Source organism: Protopterus annectens, chromosome 13.part0 (assembly GCF_019279795.1).
Source record: "Protopterus annectens isolate FY-2018-M chromosome 13.part0, PAN1.0, whole genome shotgun sequence".
Lineage (NCBI taxonomy): Eukaryota > Metazoa > Chordata > Ceratodontiformes > Protopteridae > Protopterus > Protopterus annectens.
In genome coordinates, this window is record NC_056747.1 from 817,043,858 (window position 1) to 817,066,116 (window position 22,259).

General features: G+C 43.2%; 1 protein-coding gene across 1 annotated transcript in view; it reads left to right on the top strand.

Annotated features, from left to right (window-relative positions):
* The window catches only part of INTS2 (integrator complex subunit 2), a 1,434,855-nt gene that overhangs the window by 1,175,287 nt on the left and 237,309 nt on the right, over positions 1-22,259 (top strand). Inside the window, exon 18 of the mRNA XM_044054536.1 lies at positions 955-1,080. Coding sequence (XP_043910471.1) covers positions 955-1,080 — 126 coding nt within the window. The remainder of the gene's footprint in view (positions 1-954; positions 1,081-22,259) is intronic.

Genomic DNA, 22,259 nt, shown 5'->3' on the forward strand with positions numbered 1-22,259 from the left:
CCATTCTGTGGGGAAGTCCCCTCCCCCCAATACAGTTTTCATTCCCCTGTGTGATTCTCCACTTGAAGGCTGTTAACATCCCTTTTTCTGCTGTTGATGTTTTCATAGGAGAACCAAGCATTCTGTGTCAGAATGTCATAGGAGTGTGTGGATTGATATAACTGGAGGGATGTTCTATGCCCATTGGCCTCCAAGAGCTCACACTGACAGCAGTGGTGGTAGTTGTAATATCTAACTGGGAGAGGAATTACTAAGAATGCTAACCACCACTGCTAGACATGAGTAGTTTCGTATGTCTGCCAACTGAAATACCTGCAGATTGAGCAGCACTGCACCCTCTAGAATGCCTCCTGAACACCACAGGTTTTCAGCTGTAGAACTGATGGGCACATACCTTTCAACCTCTTATAGCAAAAAATCTGGACAAAGCCTAAGTAAAAGTGGGATAAAGGCCCTAAAATAGGGACATTTTTTAAATATTGCTCTTACAAACTTAGAAAGTTGATAGAATAACAGGTTTTGCATTAGTGATTTTTCTGATTGGTATGAAGTCTAAAACTCAAATGTCTGTCATTACTTTCTAACTTCAGTCTTTAATGATTTGACACTAATTTGCCAGAAAACCACAATTTTATGAAAAATGGACCAAAGTGTAAGGCAAAATTCTGGGCATTCTGCGAAAATCTATACCGTTGAGAAGTATGGGCATATTGATGCAAGAAAGTAGTACTGTAAACTGAAATCTTTCTAGCTGCAGAGAATAGGCCAGCGAACAGTAGTGTTGTTTTTAGCAGGTATATTAATGATTCTGAAAAAAAAGTGGTGAAGTCATAGTGCATCTGAAACATTTCATCTTTAAATATATAAGGATAAATCAGAATTTCATAAAGTGCACCAGTTTAAAAAGCCTTATGTATGTCTTACACAGTATTGATCTTTGTACATTTTTAACAGGCTGTGGGTCATGACTGTCAATGCACTGCAGTCTTCAGTATACAACACCCGGATGCAAAGATACACCCAAAACGACTTAATGATTGATCCTCTCATCGTACTAAGATGCGACCAAAGAGTGTACAGGTAAGTGCCAGACATAATTCACAGCAGACATTTTTATCTGACACTTTGTGCTGGAGTGATTTTAGAGAGTCTGTTTTGGAATCTTAGTAAAACAACTTGTCTTGTAAACTTTATATACAGTATGTTGTGGATTGTTGGGTCCATCAGCAGTTAGCATAAGTACAGTTTACTGGATTTAGATTTCTAAAGTTCTGGAAGCTATCATGTGTACTTGTGAGCAAAATCCATATAAATGCATGTAGCTGTAAATCCTTTCCAAGCACGGACCTGTCACATACATACAAAACAATATCCAGCACAGGCAGTCGACAATTCTTAAAAAACAAATTTAATGTAGTGCAGAGACTTGGACCCAACCAACAAGACTGGTGTTGTTTCTGAAATGAGCCTTCCTCATTTATTTAAACCAAAATTCTGCCTGTGGTGTTTAAATCAAAACGCACAATCATATGAGTAAATAATTAGTAAAACAATAGAGAATTAAAGATGTATTGATATATATACAATTAGTTTTACATAAGCATTTTTAAATAACATTATTAATTCAGTATTCTTCCTGCAGTGTAATTCTAATAATACTTATTTTTAGTACTGAAAGTGCAAATGGAATATATTTGTGATGCAAAATAATATGCTATAGTAAGTGCCATCTGATGTCTAAAGTAAAAACAACCTGAAAATGCTGTCATTAGAAAGCCAAATGTAGCAGCATTGATCACTGACTGAAATGCTGAATATTGCAGCCAACATATATGATTAGCTTCTTGAAAGATAAACTTAATGACTAAAACAGATAAAACTATTACCCTGAAACCTGAAGAGCTATAAAAATGGTTCCAAAACGGGTAAATTCAAATATCACTCTTGATCAGTATGATTATGGTGTGTAATAAGGCCAGCATCTTGTTTGTTTGGTCTGGGTTTCTGCACTCCATTAAATATGTTTTCAACTGATGTCTGTCTCCTGTACTGCAGTTTGGTTTGTATGCAAACGTCTCTGAGTGCCATCCTTTGGTATTTTTCTATGCTTCAATGCATTAGGCCCTTCAAAGGTATTGCCTTTTTTGGATATGGTCAGATGTAGGTGTGGAAGGAGTCTATCTCTGTTTCTTTGAACTATTGTTTGCTTGAGTTTATCTACATGTGATAACATACTTACAGGATCCAGGATGACTCACTGTAGTGTGCAGGCACTTGAAGTAAAAGCAGACATAATTTTTTGGGGGGAGGAGGGGATTTCCTGCAAGACTTGTTTTTTTACTAATCTAAAAGCAGTTTGAAAATTGACACTAACGTTTCCCAGTTTGAATGAAAACAATAATACAGCTGTGGTACATTTTTTTTGCTTTGCCTTTTTAATGTTTTATTCATATCTGGATTTTTCCTAAACTCAGATGGGATGTGGCAGCTTACAATGTTCTTTGTATGAATCATTTTTCAGTAGCCATAAACACAGAGATTTCTTTAATTGCTTTTTGTTTTGCCTCCCCTACCTACTGACCATCTAACCTTCTCTCAGTGAATCTGTCCTTTCATTCCACCACTGAGGGTTGTCATCATCAGAGTGTGGAGAGGGAGGGAACATGCAGTATGGTCTGTCTGCAGGGGATGATTAAACTGATCACTGCTTCAGTAGTCTAAGCTTTATGGGTTATATCCTGCATATAAGATATAGCAACGAGCAAGCTTCAAAAGCTCCAGGTCACCTTCTACTCACCCAGTCTGTTAGCTTGAAATAAGGTGACTAAAAGCCAGGTTTGGGTACCAAGCCCTTCAGAGCTTTCCTACCACAAAAGAGAGGACTCCTCTGCAGGCTTTCACGGATTAGAATCCCTCTTAACCTAGAAACATCAAAAATCTGGACAAAGGCCCATGAAAAATAGGTACAAATCTGTATGCTGATTAACTTAAAATGTGCATGCATAATTATGTAACCCCGCCCACTCCAGTAGAATTGTGGGACACCAACTTTCAAGCAGAGACAACCAAAATATGGCCCCAGAGTCCCTCTGCAGCCATTCCAGTGTCCCATTACTTGGCTGTTTTGCCCCATTTACCATAAGCACTAATGTGCATACTGCTTTACTTCTACAATGATTTGTATTTTATTTTACATTTTATAGCACAAACACTAATAGACATCTGCTAAACAAAGCAATAGCCTCACAATGAAAATAGACATCACTAAAACTTCTCTGCACTTAAAACTCACATTCACTGAAACAGCATTGAAACCCACATCCAAAGAAAATGCATCTGGCCAGTGGCGGATAAAGATTACCTTTGGGCTGTTTCAAATCATAGGCCCCTTGCACACGAAACATACATGTGTTCTTTGATGCACCTTCCTGACTGTATTAAATTATATTCCTTGTATAATACAGCACACTTGTTAGAGCTGGTTTTAAATTTGTTTTGAACATTTTTCCAGGAAGCAATGAAACAAAATGCATGAACCAGTAATGACAAAACTGCCCAGTTCAGAACATTTCTATCATAAAAGTCTACTCAAACTTCTATAATCCACCAGTATCAGTAAATATGCACACGATCTTTGCAGAAGTAAAAGTCATCTAAATAATTGTACATTAAAGAGATCTGTAACTAATGAAGATGTTGCTGCTAGCAAACAACTTTATATTTTTTTGTTTCCTTTGAAGAATAAATTACCTATGTTACATTAAAAAAATATATAAGCCAGTAATATTTCAATAGGGGATGGATGGATGGATGGCAAACTGATAACAGGTTCATAGTTACTAGATATCTCTGCCAAAGAGGACATTCACAGGACTGCAGCATCCACCAATTCCACGCCCTTTAAAAGTACAACACAGTACATCAGCAATCAATCTACATACTGTGGGAGTAGAACCCACAGCCTTCTGCATCAAGAGCAACTATTTTACCTGTTGTACTACTAACACAAACAGGCTTTACCTAAGCAGTACCCACAGCCTTCTGCATCAAAAGCAAGCATTTTACCTGTTGTGCTACTAACAGCACAAGCATAATTGGCATAAGCAGCACTAAACTTCTCTCCCCCTGAAGAACTATGCAGCACAAGAAGTCTGGAAAAAGCTAAAATTTATTGGGGGGACAAAAGCCCAAAACCAGGGGTACATTTTAAACATTGCTTGTATAATCTTAGAAAAGTTGCTAGATTAAATGTTTTGTGTTACCATACGTTTCCTGAAAGATGGATAAGACTGAAACCTAAATGGTTATTATTTAGTGAATTCAGTTCAACTTTATTTCACACTGATTTGCCAGAAAACCACAACTTTTAAGAGGAACAGACCAAAAGTATGAGCCAAACATTCTGTAAACTTTGGACCGTTGTAAACTATGGTTAACTCCTTGAATCACAAGAGAGTAGTGGTGGTGGTATGGGTAGAGAGTTTAGTCTCTTGCTCCTTGTACCTAAGGTACCAGGTTTGAGTCTGAGTAACTCTAACCAGCAGTTGTAACTAACTGGGGCATTTACACACACACACACACACACACACACACACACACACACACACACCCCTACCTGGTTGTAGTAAATAAACTAACACACTCTGAAGCAAACTGTAATGCCTACATGCTATGAAAGCTGGCTGACTAATTAACACACGTGTCTGCTATTCTGATGCATATTATCTTTCTTTAAACAGCCTGTTAGTGTTGCTGAGAATGAAGCATGAAGCCTGCCGCATTTCGCTAGTAGTGTTAGCACGAATGAAGCATGAAGCCTGCCTGCTGTAAAAAGCATAATCTTACTGGACTGGGAATAAAGCCTGGTGTCCCAGAAATAAAGTGCGAGCAAAGAATTCAAATGCTGCTCCATTTTACCTGGAATGAAAGCTGGTTCTTCAAGCACGAGCAGAGAATTCAAATGCTGCTCTGTTTCTTGTCTTGCCAGGTCCAGGAAATAAAGTAAGCACAAGCAGGAAATTCAAATGCTGCTCTATTTCTAGCCTTACCGGGTCCTGGAAATAAAGTAAGCATGAACAGGGAATTCAAATGCTGCTTTAAGCAACAACTGCGTGGTGGGCTCTGGCCCATAAATGAAGTGTACACACATGAAAGCTGTAGTAGCTAAGTTTCAAGGCAAACACAATGAAAACTGCCTGTTTCTTTCTGTGAGTGCTGTGGTTGTAAAGCTTGTCGGTCCAGGAATGGTTCTAAGCGCATTAAAGTAAGCACGAGCATCAGTAACCGCGGATTTCAAATGCTGCTTTAAGCAGCTGGGGAACTGAATGCTGTGGCTATAAAAAGGTCCAAGGAATTCAAATGCTGCTTTAAGCAGCTGGGCAACTGAATGCTGTGGCTATATGCTGCTTTAAGCAGCTGAGGAACTGAATGCTGTGGCTGTGAAAAGTTGGCAGAAGTAAAAACAAAAAAGGTTTTTACAGTTTGTCTTACCAGGAATGGCTAGCTGTTGCTTCTAATTAAAGACTGCACAGTTCAAGCTGATCGGTAACTGTGGCATTCAAATGCTGCTTTAAGCAGCTGGGGAACTGGGGTGGGAACTGCATGCACGCTATGGCCCAGAAAGTGAATCCCTCAATTCTGACAGGCTGTTCATGGAGCTGATGTCATCGCACACGCCTCTGCACGTGATGACATCATCTGAAAAAAATATTTTGAATAAAGCCTAGAAATTCAGAAATTAAGGGGTGCCACTCAGAAATCGTGGCACCCCATTATTTGGACCTCAAAACTGGTAAAAACCGTGAAATTTGGTAAGGTTGAGAGGTATGCAGATTGGTGATGTTCTTGTGCTGTTCATTGCTGGATGGGTAAGTTCCCTTTGGGGAAAAACCTTCCACTTGTTTTTGTTTAAACTTGAGTTCCTGTTTAGGAAAGTATATTTTAAGCAAGGAATGCGTGTTTTTATTGACTGCCACTTGATTTTACTGTACTTTTAAATGGGAGCACATTTTTGTTTCTGACTGTTTAAAACTCTAAACATTCTAAAAAAATTATGTAACTAAACTGTTTAAATTACTTTTGGAGGTAATAAGCTGTATTAGAGTGCTTTTTATAGTGTTTAATTGAAAAAAGTTATTTTTAACTGCTTTTTACATTTTACCAGCTTGTGCTGCTTAGTTTCCCCAGGAAACATTTTTGACTTGACCATGAAACAAACTTCCAACCCCATGGTCGGTTCTTCTTTCAGCCACATAAAGAAAAAGTTAACTAAACAGCTTTTGCCACCACAGCAGGCTAGCAGTTTGCTTCAACCTCAGATGGATAAAACTGCTATTGTCAAAGCTGGTGCCTCAGACTACTCATCCTTTTCTCTGGAACCGTCTGGTGTTCACCATACAGCCACTATGGACTTGAGGGTTAGCCATGTCTTCTGTGGCTGTTGGGGTCTCCTCAATGAGCAAGTCAGAGACTGTTGTTGTTCTTAGAAGAAGGTAAAGTGAAGGTGCTCCCTGCTTAGCCAGAATACTGAACCCATCCCAGAGGAAGTTGTTGCTGCCGTTAATAATCCTATTTGCCCCAAATTTCTTGTTAAAAAAAAAAACGCAAAACTAATTATTTATAATCTCTTGCACCAGGTTCATTAGATGGGAGTAGTTTATTAAGATTGTTTTAGGGTCTTGTACAGGCTAATGACCCTTCTTATCTGGTGGTTTCTTGTAAAAGAAAAGTGGATTCCTCTTTTCCTGAAGAGATTTAAGAAACTGAATCTGGGGAGAATGTGATGAGACAGATACAGGTTTTTCTCTTCAGATATCTGATTCAGACCCAGAGGGGAACATGTTATATGAATCTCACCGTCAGGGATTCTTTTTCTCTGAAGCTCTTTCCATAAAGTGCCAGTGTTTTCAGTGGGATATTCTTGACCATCATATATCTTTTCAGGATTGTACATCTGACATGTGACCTCAGCTTGCAAGAGCAGCTGTATGTAGGTGGGTATACAAGTGTAATTCCTCTGACTATCTCACCATCAGGCCAAATGCAGGTCATGCATCCATTAGACTGATTGTCATTTGGTCATTAGTACCATTGCTTCAAAATATCAGATAAGTGCCCCATTAAGGAAGCCTCATTTACCTTTTAACTGTTTGCTTTACCAGTTTTAGATGTCAGTTGGGTGGGGAAAGTGCGAATACGGTAGGCAAATCCCATACCAAGACTTGCACACCCGTTGTCTTTTTTGCTTAGGAGCAGAACACAACTACAAGGTCTGTTTCATTTGTCAGTCTTTTGTACCGAAGGTTTTAAGGTCCCATTTGCCCTCGCTCAGCACTTTTCTGGAGACCCAATGTCTGAAACATTTGCCCACTCCAAGGTGGTGGATCCTGCTTCCCCAGATGTACCTCCACCTGTTAAGAAAAAGCTTAAATGGCATAGGCCAGAGACTCAGTTGACTCTTTCAAATTACAGTGTGCACACTGAGGTTTCAGAACCCACAGTATGTCACACTACACTTCAGATGCCATCTACTGAGACTCCACTGAAGGGCCGGTATAGCATTGGAGGGCTTATGACAGAGGAGTTCTTGGAAAAAGATGAATCGCAGATTATCATCTCAGAAGGTCCAGAGGTCATCCCTCAGCTACTCGTTAAGGAAGAGGTCCAAGGTAAACTAATTGATGTACATTAGGGATCTGATCCACCATGCTTGGTTCAGGCAGCAGTCATGCCGAAAAAGTAATGGCAAAAAAATAGTCATGTATCTTTTCCTCTTCCTCTCTCTTCTGGAGAGACGGAATGGATAGAATTTTCTCAAGGCCATTTTGGCAATGACATCACCTTCCTTTTCTTCCCAACTCCCTTCTCTCACTCCTTAAAACACTGCTGTCATTTCATCTTCTTATGAAGATGAGGAGATTCCTGGTTTTGACCATTCCCTGACATACTTCCTTCAGATCCATTCTCCTGGGAAAGTCTCTTCTGATGACAATTAACTCCATCTCACCTGACTCTCCTGTGGAAGAACCTTCTTTTGGAGAGAAAATTTTAAACATTTTGAAGCATTTTCAGTGGAAATCTAGACAGATCACAGAGGTCCAAAAAAGAAACTATTACCTCTTGGAAGTGGATGTTCCAGTCTCCTCCCAAGTTCATCCAGTTCTTGAGGCTTTCCTAGATGCTTTTCAGTTGACTTCATTTACACCAGACTAGCAGCCTCCTGCGCCCAAAAGGCCAGATGAATTTTATAAGGTTCTTGATTAGCTTAAGTTCTTGTTTAAAAACCATATAGTAGACCTCTCTGCTGTGTTTGTTTCTTCTGATAAACCTTCAGTAACTCTTCTTAATGCCAGTGCCCTCCTTTCTGACAAAAATAGCAGGGCTGTGGATAAGTGGGGAAAAATGTTTATGCTTCCCCTGCCTTGGCATTCAGGGCTATTAGTTACTAAATTCAGATGACCAAGTATTTGAAAACCATTCTTAACTCCTTACACAAGGTGTAGTCCTGGATCCACAGGGAGTTAACCCTCAACAGCAAAGGCTGTCCGTCCTTAGTCAGGCTACCCAAGTAGCCACACAAAGCATTAAATGTAGTTGTGATACTGCAGAGGCTTTATGCAGGGCAGCTAGCTGACTTTAAAACAAAAATTGTGAGTTCTCCTTTGGACAAGAACCTTATTTGACCCACAAGCAGCTAACCTTTTCAAAACCCTTCAGGAAAAAGGAAAAACAAGACAGCTTCTGCTAACCTCTGGACTTATCCAACCAATCCCACCTACTTTTTCACATTGGATCCTAGAGCTAGTCAGAAAAATAGGAAGGCTCCTAGGAGGAGATTCCCAGAAAAAAACACAGAGGGATTCCTGCTCTGGCAGGCCTCCCTTCAGGGAAGAATCACTTTGACTACCTACAGACTCTTTCCCCCTGCCCCTCAGTCCTACCCTGCCCCTCTCAAAAAGGGTCACCCAATCTTTTGCTATTTGAGAAAAGATTACCACAGACCAATGGGCTCTTTCTATCATAAAAAAGGGTTATGCCATGTATTGGATGGAAATTCCACCATTAAATGGCAACTGTCCCCCTCCCCACAACCAGCTCCATCTGCTTCCACCCATTCTATAAGAATTACAAGCACAAGATAGAATAGAACAGATGCCCAAAGAGTTTGTGGGGAATGGGTTTTACTCCAGACTCTTCCTAGTGCCAAAAAAGAAGGGCATTGGAGACTCATATTGAATTTCTCCTTTTTATTTTTCCTAAAAATGCCAGCTTTCAAGATGCTCTCAACACACACACTGCTGCCTTTCATACTACATCAGGCTTTTCTGGTATTTTTAGATCTGGAAGTTGCCTGTCTTTATATACCTAGTTGCCACCCTCACCCCCCCTTACAGGAGATCCCTCGGGTTTTGTTTTGGGCCATCTCACTTTCAGTTTACCGTTTTGCCTTTTCAGCTCTCCACAGCTTCAAGAGTCTTCACAGAGAGTCTGGCACCAGTTATAGCCTTCTGTCGAACCTAAAGAATCCAGATTTTTCTACTTAGATGATCTGTTGGTTCAAGCTGTTTCATCGTGTATTCTTCTGCAGCACCTCCAGTTCACCCTCAACCTGTTTTCACAGTTGGGGTTCACAGTCAACTACAAAAAGTCTTCCCTCCAGCTGGGCTGCAGACTGGATTCAAAAAAGATGCAGCTATACCTACCTCAGGAAAACTGCAGAGCCTGACAAACTACTTTCACAGCCTTGCCTCCCTCAGCCAGTGCTCAACCAGGAAATCCTAAGGCCTTTGGGATTCATGGCAGCTACTATTTAAGGGCTTCCTCTTGCCAAGATGCATATGAGGAAAATGCAGTGGTACTTGAAAACAGTATGTTACCAACATTCTCACCCACTAGACACAGTGGTTCTTCTATTACCTTGCCTCAAAGGGGAACTGTTATGGTGGAAGGACTCAATCCAGGACTTCTCTTCACTCCTCCAGCTCCAGTTCAGAAAGTGTACAGGACAGGAATCCACAAAGTACAGGGCAGGTGACAGCCAAAACTATTAAAGGAGTACATCATCTTGAAGAAGATGAGGGCCCAAATCCAAGTTCAAGTTTTGTCTCATGCCTGGAAACCAGGTCCCCTACAAGTGTTCACAGACAACACAATTGCCATGTCGTATATAAACAAGCGAGGGGGAAACTTTATCATACGAATTGTGTAGATTGGCACAGACGGCCTGGAACCTTGCCACCCAGAATATTTTGTTCATAGCCACATGCATTCCATCACAAGACAGTGTGTTGACAGATGTGTTAAGCAGGACTCTGGAGGACCCTCGTGAATGAATCCTGAACAAACAAGTTTTCTTGGGCATCCTTCAGTGCTTCAGAAAACAGCAAACGTCTCATTTTCTTATGTAGCAGGAGCCATGCCCCTCAGCCTGGAAGAAGGCAAATTCTTTTCAGTGGACAGAGAAATTCCCCTATGCCTGCCACCCACCACCTCTCATTACAAGAGTTCTTCTAAAGACCCAAACAGAAAAAATAAACCTTCTGTTGGTGACCCAATTTTGGTCAGTTTTGGTCAAGATGACACTGGTTTCATCCTCTTTTTCATCTAGCCAGGAGCATGTGCTAAAAACTACTACTTCAAACCAATCTCATCACACAGTAGAAAGGGTCTTTACTACATCCCATTCTGTCAACCCTGAACCTACAGGTCACAGAGACTCCGACAGATAGTACGATCAATAAACAAGCAATATACACCAAACAAAACAGTATTTGAACGCTGTTTAAATAACAAACGGTACTAGATCACGTGATTGCCGAGTTCCAAGCTGGTTTTATCACTTTAAATTTCAAAAACAAAATTAGACACCAGGAGCACCACAAATGTGCAGACCGAAAAGTTTATTTAGCACTTAAAATAAAACGCTTAACTTGTTCACCACATTTTTCTTTCAATATAGAACATCATAGTGTTTAATAAACTTTTTGGTCCGCAAGTTCATGGTGCTCCTGGTGTCTAATTTTGTTTTTGAAGTTTGTCTGAGCCTTGGCTATTTTGGACACTGACTTCAGCTTTTTTGGTTGTGATCACTTTAAATTTGTTGCTTTGCTTTTCTTACACAGCTGAACTTTTCTCAGTCCCTCTGTAAATACTATGAACTGTAACAACAGGAATTCCTAGATCCTACTTCCACCCCAGTGCTGTCAGCACTGGAGTATATGTTTATCACAGCCCTTTGGTTCCCCGACAGCTTGCCTACTGCACCTAAGAAAATGGGTAACGTACAAAGTTCCTCAGTCTTTCAAAATTTTATACACTCATCCCGGACTTAACCCAGCTGTTATAGTTTGTTTTATTTAATCCAGCTGCCAAGAATTTTGTTAATTCTAATCCTCCTCCTGAGAAGAATGATAAAACAATTGATGTTTGGGAAAAAGGTGCATGCTTCTGCAACTTAAATTTTAGAATTTTGAATTGTCATGTTCATATGTTAGTGTATTCTAACTAACTGTAAAAAGTATGAGTAATGATCTGAAGTAGTTAACTTAATTTTGTCTCAACATGTGGTATTCAGATCCATATCGGATCGGAGCCGGCAATTTTACAAACATCTGCTCTGAGCTCCAACCTCCTCCCCCTTACCCATAACACACCACCATTTCATGCCTTCCCTCAGATCTTGTTTGTCACTTTGTGCATAAGCATCGTGACCTCCATACCTCTGAGCTTTAGAGTTTACTGTAAGTTCTTCTTGGGGTTTTTTGTGTTCAGACTTTCTCAGTTAGTTCCCTTTTCCTCCCCCTAACGCTTGATCATCGGTTGTTGTAAAAAAAAAAAAAAAAGTTTATAGTTTTTGTGAGGTAGTTTTTGTGTAGGCCCTTCCCTTCCCTTAGTGTGTGCGTGGCCAGGTAGTGTGTTGGGGTTTACTAGGTGTGGCTGATATTGTTTTGGGATGTCTGAACAGCCAAAACCTACCTTTAAAAAATGCACAGTGTGTGGCCATAAGCTTTCACCAGCGGATGGTCACACTGTGTGTGTTGTTTGCCTGGGCATAGCTTATTTGTCCGCCCAATGCAGTGTTTGTGCAGGATTTAATGTGAGGACCCTGAAAGATAGGAAGGCCAAACTGGTGGGAAAAGGCCTGCTTCCAGCATCTACTTTGGATACTTCAGCCTAGGCTTTTACAACTCCCGCCCAACCCCCCCCCCCCAGGCTGGGACTCATCCTTCCACTAGACCTGCTGAAGGGGATGTGAAAGGGAGAGATAAAAAAACACAAGGATGCAGAGAAAGAGAGAGACAGAGAGAGTCCTTCCCTAGCCTGCCTTCCAAGGTCTCGAGACCTGTTTCTCCTAGGCTCCACTCCCCCAGATTTCCCCGGAGCCTATGGAGCCAAGGCCTTCCTCCAGATTCTCTCAGCCGACCAGCCAGATCCGAGTCAGTCGCTTCCTCGCGCTAGACTCTGAGTCGTTCTGAAATGGATATGGACAGGATGATGAGGGGATTCATTCGGACCCAAATCCAAATGGGAGTCTTGCTAGGCCCCTCTCCCTCTGGAGGGGGACCTCCATGCCATTCTTTCATCCGATTTCTCCTTCCCCGATCCAGCCTGCGGTTTTGGGGTATGTGGATCTGAGGATCTTCAGAGCTGGGGATTCAGCGCCGATGGTTCCTCCATCCTCAACTCTGGTGATTACCTTGAGTTCCTCGGATCCAACCAGCTCAGATCCAAGCAGCTCTCGGGGCCGGGGATGGGGAGTCAGACCCGAGGGGATGGATGTGTCATTGGCTCCGAACTTGTTGGATCCGAGCTGTTCCTTCGGAGCACCGGTGACCCTAGCCTCGGCCCCAGTCCTCACGATAGATCCAGGAAGAGCTTCCTCCTTGTTGGGTTCTAAAGAGGTGCACTCTCCATCGACGTTCAACATGGTGGACAGGGTTCTCTCCCAAGGATCGAGACCCCAGCCTATTTCCTTGGATTCTGCCCAGACTCCCTCGGATTCGGTTACGACTTCCTTCAGCTTGTCTCTGTGACAGCCCGTGCTAGAGGAGCCCCAGGCGGTTCCCCTGGAGGAACCCCCCATGGCTCATGAACCCTCTTCAGAGAGTCCCACTGAAGAGGTTCATCGTAAGCACACGTGCAAAAGGAGGCACCAGGACTCCCCTGAGTCCCTTACAGAAGACACTGATTTAGTTGAAGGAGAAGGTTCCCCCAGGTCACCTCCTGAGGATGACTCCTTTGGAGACATCATGGAGATCCTCCGCCAGAGGGGAGGTTGGTCATCCCCAAAACCTTCTATGGATGAATCAGTGTTCCTGGAGACTTTTGGCACGGGCTATCTATGTCCTGGGTGTCCCTCCCGGTGGATCCTTTAGTGGATCGTGTCACCACATGGCATGGAAGGAGCCTGACACCATAGAGCCGATACTCAAGTGCCCGGACAAAATTCTCTCTCCACCCTCTGACAGACAGACATGGTATAAGGGATCCCCTATGGACGCTATGGTGGTAGCAAAAGCCACCAAGAGGGAACTGGCTTAAGAGAGTTCCTCGGTCCACCCTCCAGGTAAGGAGTCCAGGACGGTGGATCAATTTGGGAAGAGAGTGTATTCCTCAGTGACGTTTTCCATACGAGCGCTGAACTACTTGGCACACTTTATACGACTGCAGCAGGACCTAGTCACGGAGTTAGCCCCCAGAGTCTTTGTCACAGGAGGACAAGCATCTGTCTACTCTGAAATCAGTGTCAAACACTCCCATGCGCCTCCTTCCTCATGCTACGGAAGGAGCAGCTAGGGCGGCTGGGACCGACATAGCTATGAGGCGACATGCTTGGCTCAGACTGTCAGTTTGTGGACCCCTTCAAGATGTCTTTTACGAATGCTCCCTTCGATAGTTATTCTGTCTTTGGGAATACCGTACGCGACACCCTTGTCCAGAATGAAAAAGACATGAAGACTTTGTCTGCCATTGGAATCCGTTTCTCTAGCCCTCAGAGGTCCTTTTCCAGGAATCGGAAAGGGCAAAAGAAGATGTGGTTCCAGAAATCGCAGTTTTCCCAGGAGTCTCAGGACAACTCGTCCCCTAGAGGCAGAGGGGGACAGGACAGACGCCATCCCAGAGGTAGAGGTGGTCCGAGGAACTTTGGGTCTAGGAAGCCCTTCTCGGACAGGCCTGCACAGAAACCCTGCGGGGTTTGCCTGACTGTCCTGCACTGGAGACCGTCGGGGGAAGATTATCATTGCACCCACTGGTATGGGAGTCCATAACTGCAGATCATTGGGTGCTTCAGATAATATCCAGAAGTTGCACCATCCCGTTTGTTGCCCCCTCCTTTCCAACCAAAACACCTCCCAGATGTTCCACCCACTCAAAGGGAGAGAGAGCAGCACTAGAGGTTTACAAGCTGCTTCAAAAATGAGCCATCAACCAGTCCCCTCCCACCCGATCAGTCCAGTCAGGCATTTACTCCAGGTTCTTTTTAGTGCCAAAAAAGATGGGGGATCTCAGACCCATTCTGGACGGTCACCCTACAAGTCCATTCTACCTTATCTTCCAGAATGTGACTGGATGTGCTCGATAGACCTCCAAGACGCTTACTACCATATCAAGATTCACAGAAGCTCCAGGAGATTCCTTCGCTTTGGCTGGGAGCCAGTCATTTCCAGTTCCGAGCCCTACCCTTCAGTCTCACCACAGCCCACAGGGTGTTTACCAAGGTAAAGGCAGTCGTAGCGGTCACCTGAGGCTTCAGGGGATTCAGGTATTTCCTTACCTAGACGATTGGCTCCTCGCTGCTTCCACCAAGCATCTTCTGTGCCAAGCCAGAGACTTCTTCCTACATCTTGCAGACCTGTTAGGGATTACAGTCAATTTTCCCAAGTCACTCTTGAATCCGGGACAGATCTTGGACTTAATCAGGGCACGGCTGGACACCCTTCAACTGAAAGTCTTCCTAACTCCAGACAGGGTCCAGAGTCTAAGGGCTCATGTATCACTAATTCTTGGCCCCAGGTTACCAAAGGCAGTGGATATTCTCCGAGCCCTGGGCTCTATGGCTGCAGCAATTTCTATCCTCCCCTGTGCATGTCTTCACATGCATGTTCTACAGTGGACTCTAGCCATACAGTGGTCTTGGCTGGATCTCCCCATGGAATACCCAATTCACATCAGCAAAGCCTGCAGGGCGTCACTTCTCTGGTGGGTCCAGTCTCAGGAGATTGTAGCAGGACGCCCATTTGTTCCATCCACAGCCCAAGCCACAGTGACCACGGATGCCTCCCAGCTCGGGTGGGGGGGCATTATCTGGGGAGGACAGTCCAAGGCACATGGTCCCAGATCAAGACCGATTGCACATCAGTGTTCTGGAGATGTGAGCAGTGCTTTTAGTTTTTCAGGCCTTCCACACCGTTCTTCCTCCGGGGACTATTGCAATTCAGTCCGACATGTCGGTTGTCTGGTACATCAACAAACAAGGAGGAACCAGATGTTACTCTCTGTGTCGCGAGGCCATGAGAGTTTGGGAGTGGGCGATCTCCACCAGTCAGTTTCTGATTGCAACGCACATCCCGGGACGCTCCAACATTTTAGCGGACAAATTGAGTCGGGCTATTTTAATGCCAAACGAGTGGTCTCTGAAACAGTCAATAGCGGAGGAGATCTTTCTTGTGTGGGGTCAGCCTTGCGATCTCTTCGCATCTCCTTCCAACGCGAAGTGCAACGTGTTCTTCACTCTGATTCCCTCACCAGGGGACCCCCACCCCCCAGAGACGCTCTAGTCCATGCTTCGCCTCTCGGGCTACTGTACACTTATCCCCCATTACCACTCATTCCGCAGTTTCTTCAGAAGGCTTGCTGACTAGGGTGCAAGGTGATCCTCATTGCCCCATTCTGGCCTCGTCAGGTTTGGTTCCTCTTCCTCTGGTTTCATGTTCTAGATCCCTGCCCAGATCTCATTTCTCATCCTTTGGGCACCCGTCCACCCAACCTGGACAGCCTCAAGCTGACAGTTTAGTTGCTCCAGTTCCCTTGATTGCCAGGACTCCGTCTTTCGTCTTCAGTGAAAACTATTCTAGTAGCGGCTCATAAGTCTTTCACTATGAAGATTTACCGCAGTAAATGGAAGCTATTTTCTATTTGGGCTTCTCAGAGAAAGCTGGATCCTTTTACGGCCCCTGTCACTGCGGTACTGGATTTCTTAGCCAGCATTTTTCAGCAAGGGGCCAGTTCTTCCACTGTGAAAGTGCAACTGGCAGCTGTTTCTAATTTCTACGTTGGCGAGAACAGGAATGCCCTGGCCTCTTCTAGATTGTGTAAGGCTTTTCTTAAAGGCACTTTTCTTTTGCGTCCTCCAGTTAAGAACCCTGTTCCTCCTTGGGATCTTACCTTGGTTCTCCAGGCCTTAGTTGCTCCCCCCTTTGAGCCCGCAGCATCAGCAGATTTGAAGTTCTTATCCTGGAAGACAGCCTTTTTAGTGGCCATTACGTCGGCTAGAAGGGTTTTTGAGCTTCAGACCTTGTCTGCCATGCCCCCTTACTTGATCTTCCATAAGGACAGTGTTTCTCTCCGTACAAACCCTTCTTTCTTACCAAAAGTGGCTTCTGAATCAAACATTAATCAAACAATTAACCTGCCTGTTTTCTTCCCAAATTTTCAGAACAAGGGCGAATGTAAACTGCATTTGCTAGGTGTTCATAGACAACTTCATTTTTATTTACACAAAACAAAGCCCTGCTGTAAGTCTGACCAGTTATTTGTGTACTTTTCTAAGCCCTTTTTGGGTAAGGCCATCTCCAAAGTTTCCTTAGCTAGATGGATTACACTATGTATTTTGCAAATTTACAAAGGCAAAGGCTTGTCTCCACCTGGTCCTGTTAAAGCTCATTCTACCAGATCTATGGCGACTTCTACTGCTTTCTGGTCTAGGGTATCATTGGATGACATTTGTGCAGCAGCAACTTGGGCTAAGTCACATACCTTCATTTCTCATTATAAAATTGGATTTAATCTCCAGAGGGAGAGCATCCTTCGGCTCTGCAGTGCTCAGGAATATCCTTCCATGATGACCTCCCTGGAGTTTGAGTAGCTGGGGACTCTGTCCCACAGGTTGCAGATAAAATTAAGTTAACTACTTCAGATAAGGAAGTTTTGTACTCACTGTAACGTTCCATCTGAGTAGTTATACTTCGTTTTTCTGCAACCTTCCCACCCTCCTTCCCCCCAAACCTTCTCAAGTGATTATCATGTGTGGTTTATTCTAGTTTGAGTTGCGGCAAACTCGATCTGAGGGAAGGTAGGAGGTGGTGGTGTGTTATCGGTAAGGGGGAGGAGCTTGGAGCTCGGAGCAGATGCTTGTAAAGTTGCCGGCTCGGATCCGATATGGATCCGAATAACACAGGTTGCAGAAAAATGAAGTATAACTACTCAGATGGAACGTTATGGTGAGTACATAACTTCTTTTGTTTTATCTGCAGTTCCCTCTTGTGAGGAAAAATCTGCTTTGTTTAGTGTAGTTTTTTACATTTCTCAGGTCACGACTCATTTAAAATGTTGTACGACTCTGCAAATACTACATCCAGGACTGTTGCCACTGGTACTGTGTTGAAGAGGTTTGCCTGGCTGCATTCACAGAACCTCCTAGACTGTGGAAAAAAAAAATGAGAGTTTAATTTCTCTTTTGGATAGAAATTTAGTTTTTGGACCCTCTGCAGAATGGGTTATCAAAAAATGTGACGAGAAAGGTATCCTGATAGAGGGAATCTCTAATTCCCTCTATCTGATGCTGATTTCAGTAAGGTCACAGATGACAATGGGAAGTACCACCTCAATTATGGGAAATTATTTCATATCCATTAGATGAAATCCCTCAGTTTCTTTTGTCCTACAGTTCCTCCTTCCCAGTAGGGAAAAGGTTTTTATTCAAGAATGTTTTTGGTGGCAATGAAAGAAAATGTCTGGAGACTAGTTCTAGGCATTTCTTTCTTAAGTCAATATGTGTTAGTGCCAGAGTTCAAAATGATTTCACCTCACAACCTGTTACCCCATTTTCTTCATTTGAGTTTTTTTTTTGTAACCTTAGATTTAAAATAAGCTTATCATCACATTCCTATTCATCCAGACGTCTGATGGTTATTAAGGTTTTGTGTGTCTGGATCACATTATCAGACGTCTGCTTTACTGCTCCATGTGTGTTCCAAGTGTCTAGCTGCTGTCATAGCCTTTTGCAGGCTACATGGTATCCATGTTTTCCCATATTTAGACGACTTGCTAAATTTTGCAGTCTTTTTCAAACTGTCAATCTCTCACTTGGGTGAGATCTCTCCTGTGCAGCTAAGATTCGAAGAGAGCCCTTCAGAAGTCTTTCTGACTCCATCACACAGGATTATGTTCAAAGTGTGCCTGCTAGACCTCTCAGTACAGGTTGCTTTTCTTCCACGGGGAAAAAATTTGTCTGTATTTAGATGTATTTTATGGGGTTTTCCACTTAAACTTTGGTCAATGACAGATAATACCTTAGGATTGTGGGTCTCGTGGCATATATGATTCTCATGATATGTCTGGCAAGACTCCACATGAGAAAGATACAATGGTATTTGAAGTCTGCTTGTTCCTTGGCAGCAGTGCCTATTATCTTTTCAGATCCCATTTCTGGGATTTGTGGGAAGAGAAATCACTTGGAAATATTGAATATTCCTGAGTTCAGGTCTCCCCTTCTCTCCTCCTGCTCCAAACCAGTTGGTCATTTCAGACACCTCGGACTTTGCTTGGGGAGCAGTGTCAATGGTGATAAATGTGCAAAGTATCTGGGGGTAACAAAGACAGAGATAAGCACATAAATATAAAAGAGATGCTTGCCCTTATCAAGGTATCCAAAGCTACGAATCACCTCTTGTCCCCCAGACCACTTCAAGTTGTTACCGACATTACCACAATGATGTGGTACAAAACAAGCAAGGGATAGTCATAACTTACCTTTATCCAGACATGTTAGCAGGGGATATAGCTTTACAGCACAGTATCACTCTACAGGCATCCTACATTCCATCAGAGCAAAATTGTGTGGCAGACTAGTTCAGGGGATCTTCCAAGATTTAATCTGTCTGTGAGAAGTTCCTCAAGTAGACCTTTTTTGCTTCCTTTCTGAACAGTCAGCTGGTAAAATTCTGCTTTAGGACTCTATGGAAGAAGGCCTGGAAGACAGATGCCTTTTCTTCCCCTTGGACAGGAATGTTCCTGTATGTTTTTCCACTGATATTCAGGCTACTTCTAAAGATTCAGAATGAATCCTCCAAAACATTGTGGTGACTCCCTTCTGGCTCAGGCAGCAGTGGTTCTCCCTTATTTTGGAATTGGCCAGGGTCAGTTACTATAAGCTTCCTCACAGACTGGATCTACTCACACAAGAACTGAGGTGTTTGATGCAACCTGACTGCAGACAACTCCAACTGATTGGCTGAATTATAGGATCTTAATGCCTTTTAGGCACCTGTTCACTGAAACATGCTGATTGCACTAATGATGATAAGAAAGCCTGTTACTAGAAAATCATATATAAGCAAATGGAAAAGTTTTTCTAGTTGGTGCCAATAAAGTAACCATCACTCATTTGGGACTAGTGTGTTTCTGGTTTTACTGTTACTTTCCTATGGCCTTTCTTACTCCTCTGTGAAGGCTCATTTGTCATCTGCTTCAGCTTGTCAGTCCATGGACCCCATTTGTGGTATTGCATAAGAGACCTCCAAGAAAACCAAGAGCTCTTCCTTGGGATCTTAATTTTATGTTGGAGAAGCTAACATTTGCTCCATCTGAACAATCTCATATGGCTGACTTGAGGTTTTTAGTAAGGAAAACAGTTTTACTGATTGCTCTGACCTCTGTAAGAAGAGCATCTGAGTTGCAAGCTCTTATAGTTGGTCAGCTTTATCTCACTTTTCACAGAGATGGGGTTTCTTTGAGAACTAATCCTTCTTTTATTCTTAAAGTGGAATACTTTAAGCCAAACTATCGATCTCCCTGTGTTCTTCACTGAACCCATAAATGAGGAAAAAAGGATACCTCATACCTTGGATGCCCACAGACACCTCAGGTACTAACTTGACCATACAAAGTCTTTCTAAACTTCATTTTTTTGTGAAGGTAAGGAGGAGGAACGGACCTGTGTCAAAGCAGACCATTTCAAGTGGTTGTCTCAAGCTGTTACCTTTTGGTATTCCCACCACAACACCACCATTCCAAGCAGGGTGAAGGCTCACTCTATCAGGCCATTGACTTCACCTATGGCTTTTTGGAAATGGTTGGACTCTAAAAGTATTCTGGAAGCAGAGACTTGGTCTACTGTACGTACATTTGCAAAGCCCTACAAGCTATATTCTTTTTCTAGGTCTAGGTCAGATTTTGCTAGGACCATTCTCCAGGGGCTCCTGGACCCTTTCCCTTCCGCCTCCCAGTTGTTCTAAGCTATGATAATTTAACCATGTGGCTTAGGTTACTACAGCAATGATCAGTAATATGAACAAAGTACAGTTGTGTAAGTAAACTTAATCTAACTTCAGATGTTCTAATAATCATTGTTGCAGTACCCTCCATCTCATTTGTTGATTTTTTTTTTTTTTTTTTTTTTTTTTTTTTTTTTTTATGCCAGGGTGTGGACATTTGTTTTTTTGTTGTTCCTAGCAGTGTCCTGTTAGGGCATGGCCTTCCTGTCTCAGTTGTCATGAAACATCTGAAGGGCTTAGTATCCAAACCTGCCTGTTCACTCATTTCGAGCTGACTAATGGTTTGGGCACATGGACGGTGCCATGAGGCTTTGGAAGCTGGACAGCTGTTATATTCTTTGGAAGATACAGTATAACCTATGTAGAGTACTGTAGTAGTGATCATTCAAACATTTACTGTTATGGTAAGTTTACATACATAACAGTACTTTCCCTCACTTTTGCAAGTTGCAGTTCCTCAAAGCAGCCCTGCTTCTCCCTTTGTGACATAAGCAGTGGTCTGTCCAGTATCCTCCAAGAAGATTTTATTGTCCATTTTACCTCTGCATGATAACCCCACCCTTCTCCAGGAGAGAACAGGCCATCCCCCTTTAGTTCTCTCCCTTTCTCCCTGGCTGCCCCATTGCTAGGGTTGCTAATTAAACCTCAGTCACATGGGTCACAGTCAGGGCTCCATCCCTAATACCATGGACCCAGGATCCAGTTGGACTTCAACTTCAAAATACTCAGTATGCAGCTTGGATGTTCTTTGTGTTTCATTGTTGAAGTCATCACGTTTGGGTTATCTGCTTTCAGTAGCCCTCAGTCTGCCTGATTATCAAAGTCTTGGGTCCTGCATCGGTTGCTGTCTCATCTTCCATGACTTCGGGTAGTCAGGGGTATGAAGCATGCAGCCGACACCATTACATCAGTCTTTCTTGCCGTGCGGTGCCCAAAGCAGAAGCAGTTCGCAAGTGCCGGTCGGCCGACTCCTGAAATTTTCGTTTTAGAGTTTCAGAACTGAAATCTTCAACTAAGTTAAGTACCCCGTTGGGGAACCTTTTTCTTGCTCTAAACCGATGTCAATAAAAGTTAACAATTGTATTTCTTGTGGAAAGCAAATACCTCATAAAGATTTTAATTCATACTGCATTCCTTGCTTAGGCCCAGACCACGACATATCTCGCTATCGGTTTTGTGCCTTATTCAAACCTCAAACTATTCGTCGTCAGTTCATTTATGCTTCTAAATATTTTGGTACTCAGTTCAATTACCCAGAAATGGCTTCGGTTAGCCACCCGCCTACCGACATTGCAAAAAAATGCAAAGATAAGACAGAGACAGACCGCATACGTCCAAAGCTGCCGACGATGCTTCTCCTCAGCTAGTCGCCAGTTCACCGGTACTCAGACGCTTTTGCAGCCCCTGATACCCGCTACTTCAGATTCTCAGGCCTCTACTGAGACCCATTTGGAGTCTAGTATGCCGCGAGATGCTTCCTCGACTGTGGAACTTGCGAATGTCTCTACCTTGGATGGGTCTGGAGCCGCTGTGCAGGCACCGGCTTCTAAGGGTGTATTCAGGCCTACCGACTTGCATGATGCCATCTTCTTCTTCAAGGCCTACAACTCTATCCATGCCCAGAAAACCGACGCCCAGACCGCATGGTCAGGCCCCTATGCCTAAAAAATAAATAATAAGAATGGCTGAAGACCTTATTACTCTAATCATGGGAAGCCACCCTTCCCCCTCTGAGACCTAGGACTGATTTTCCTTCTGAGTCTTCTG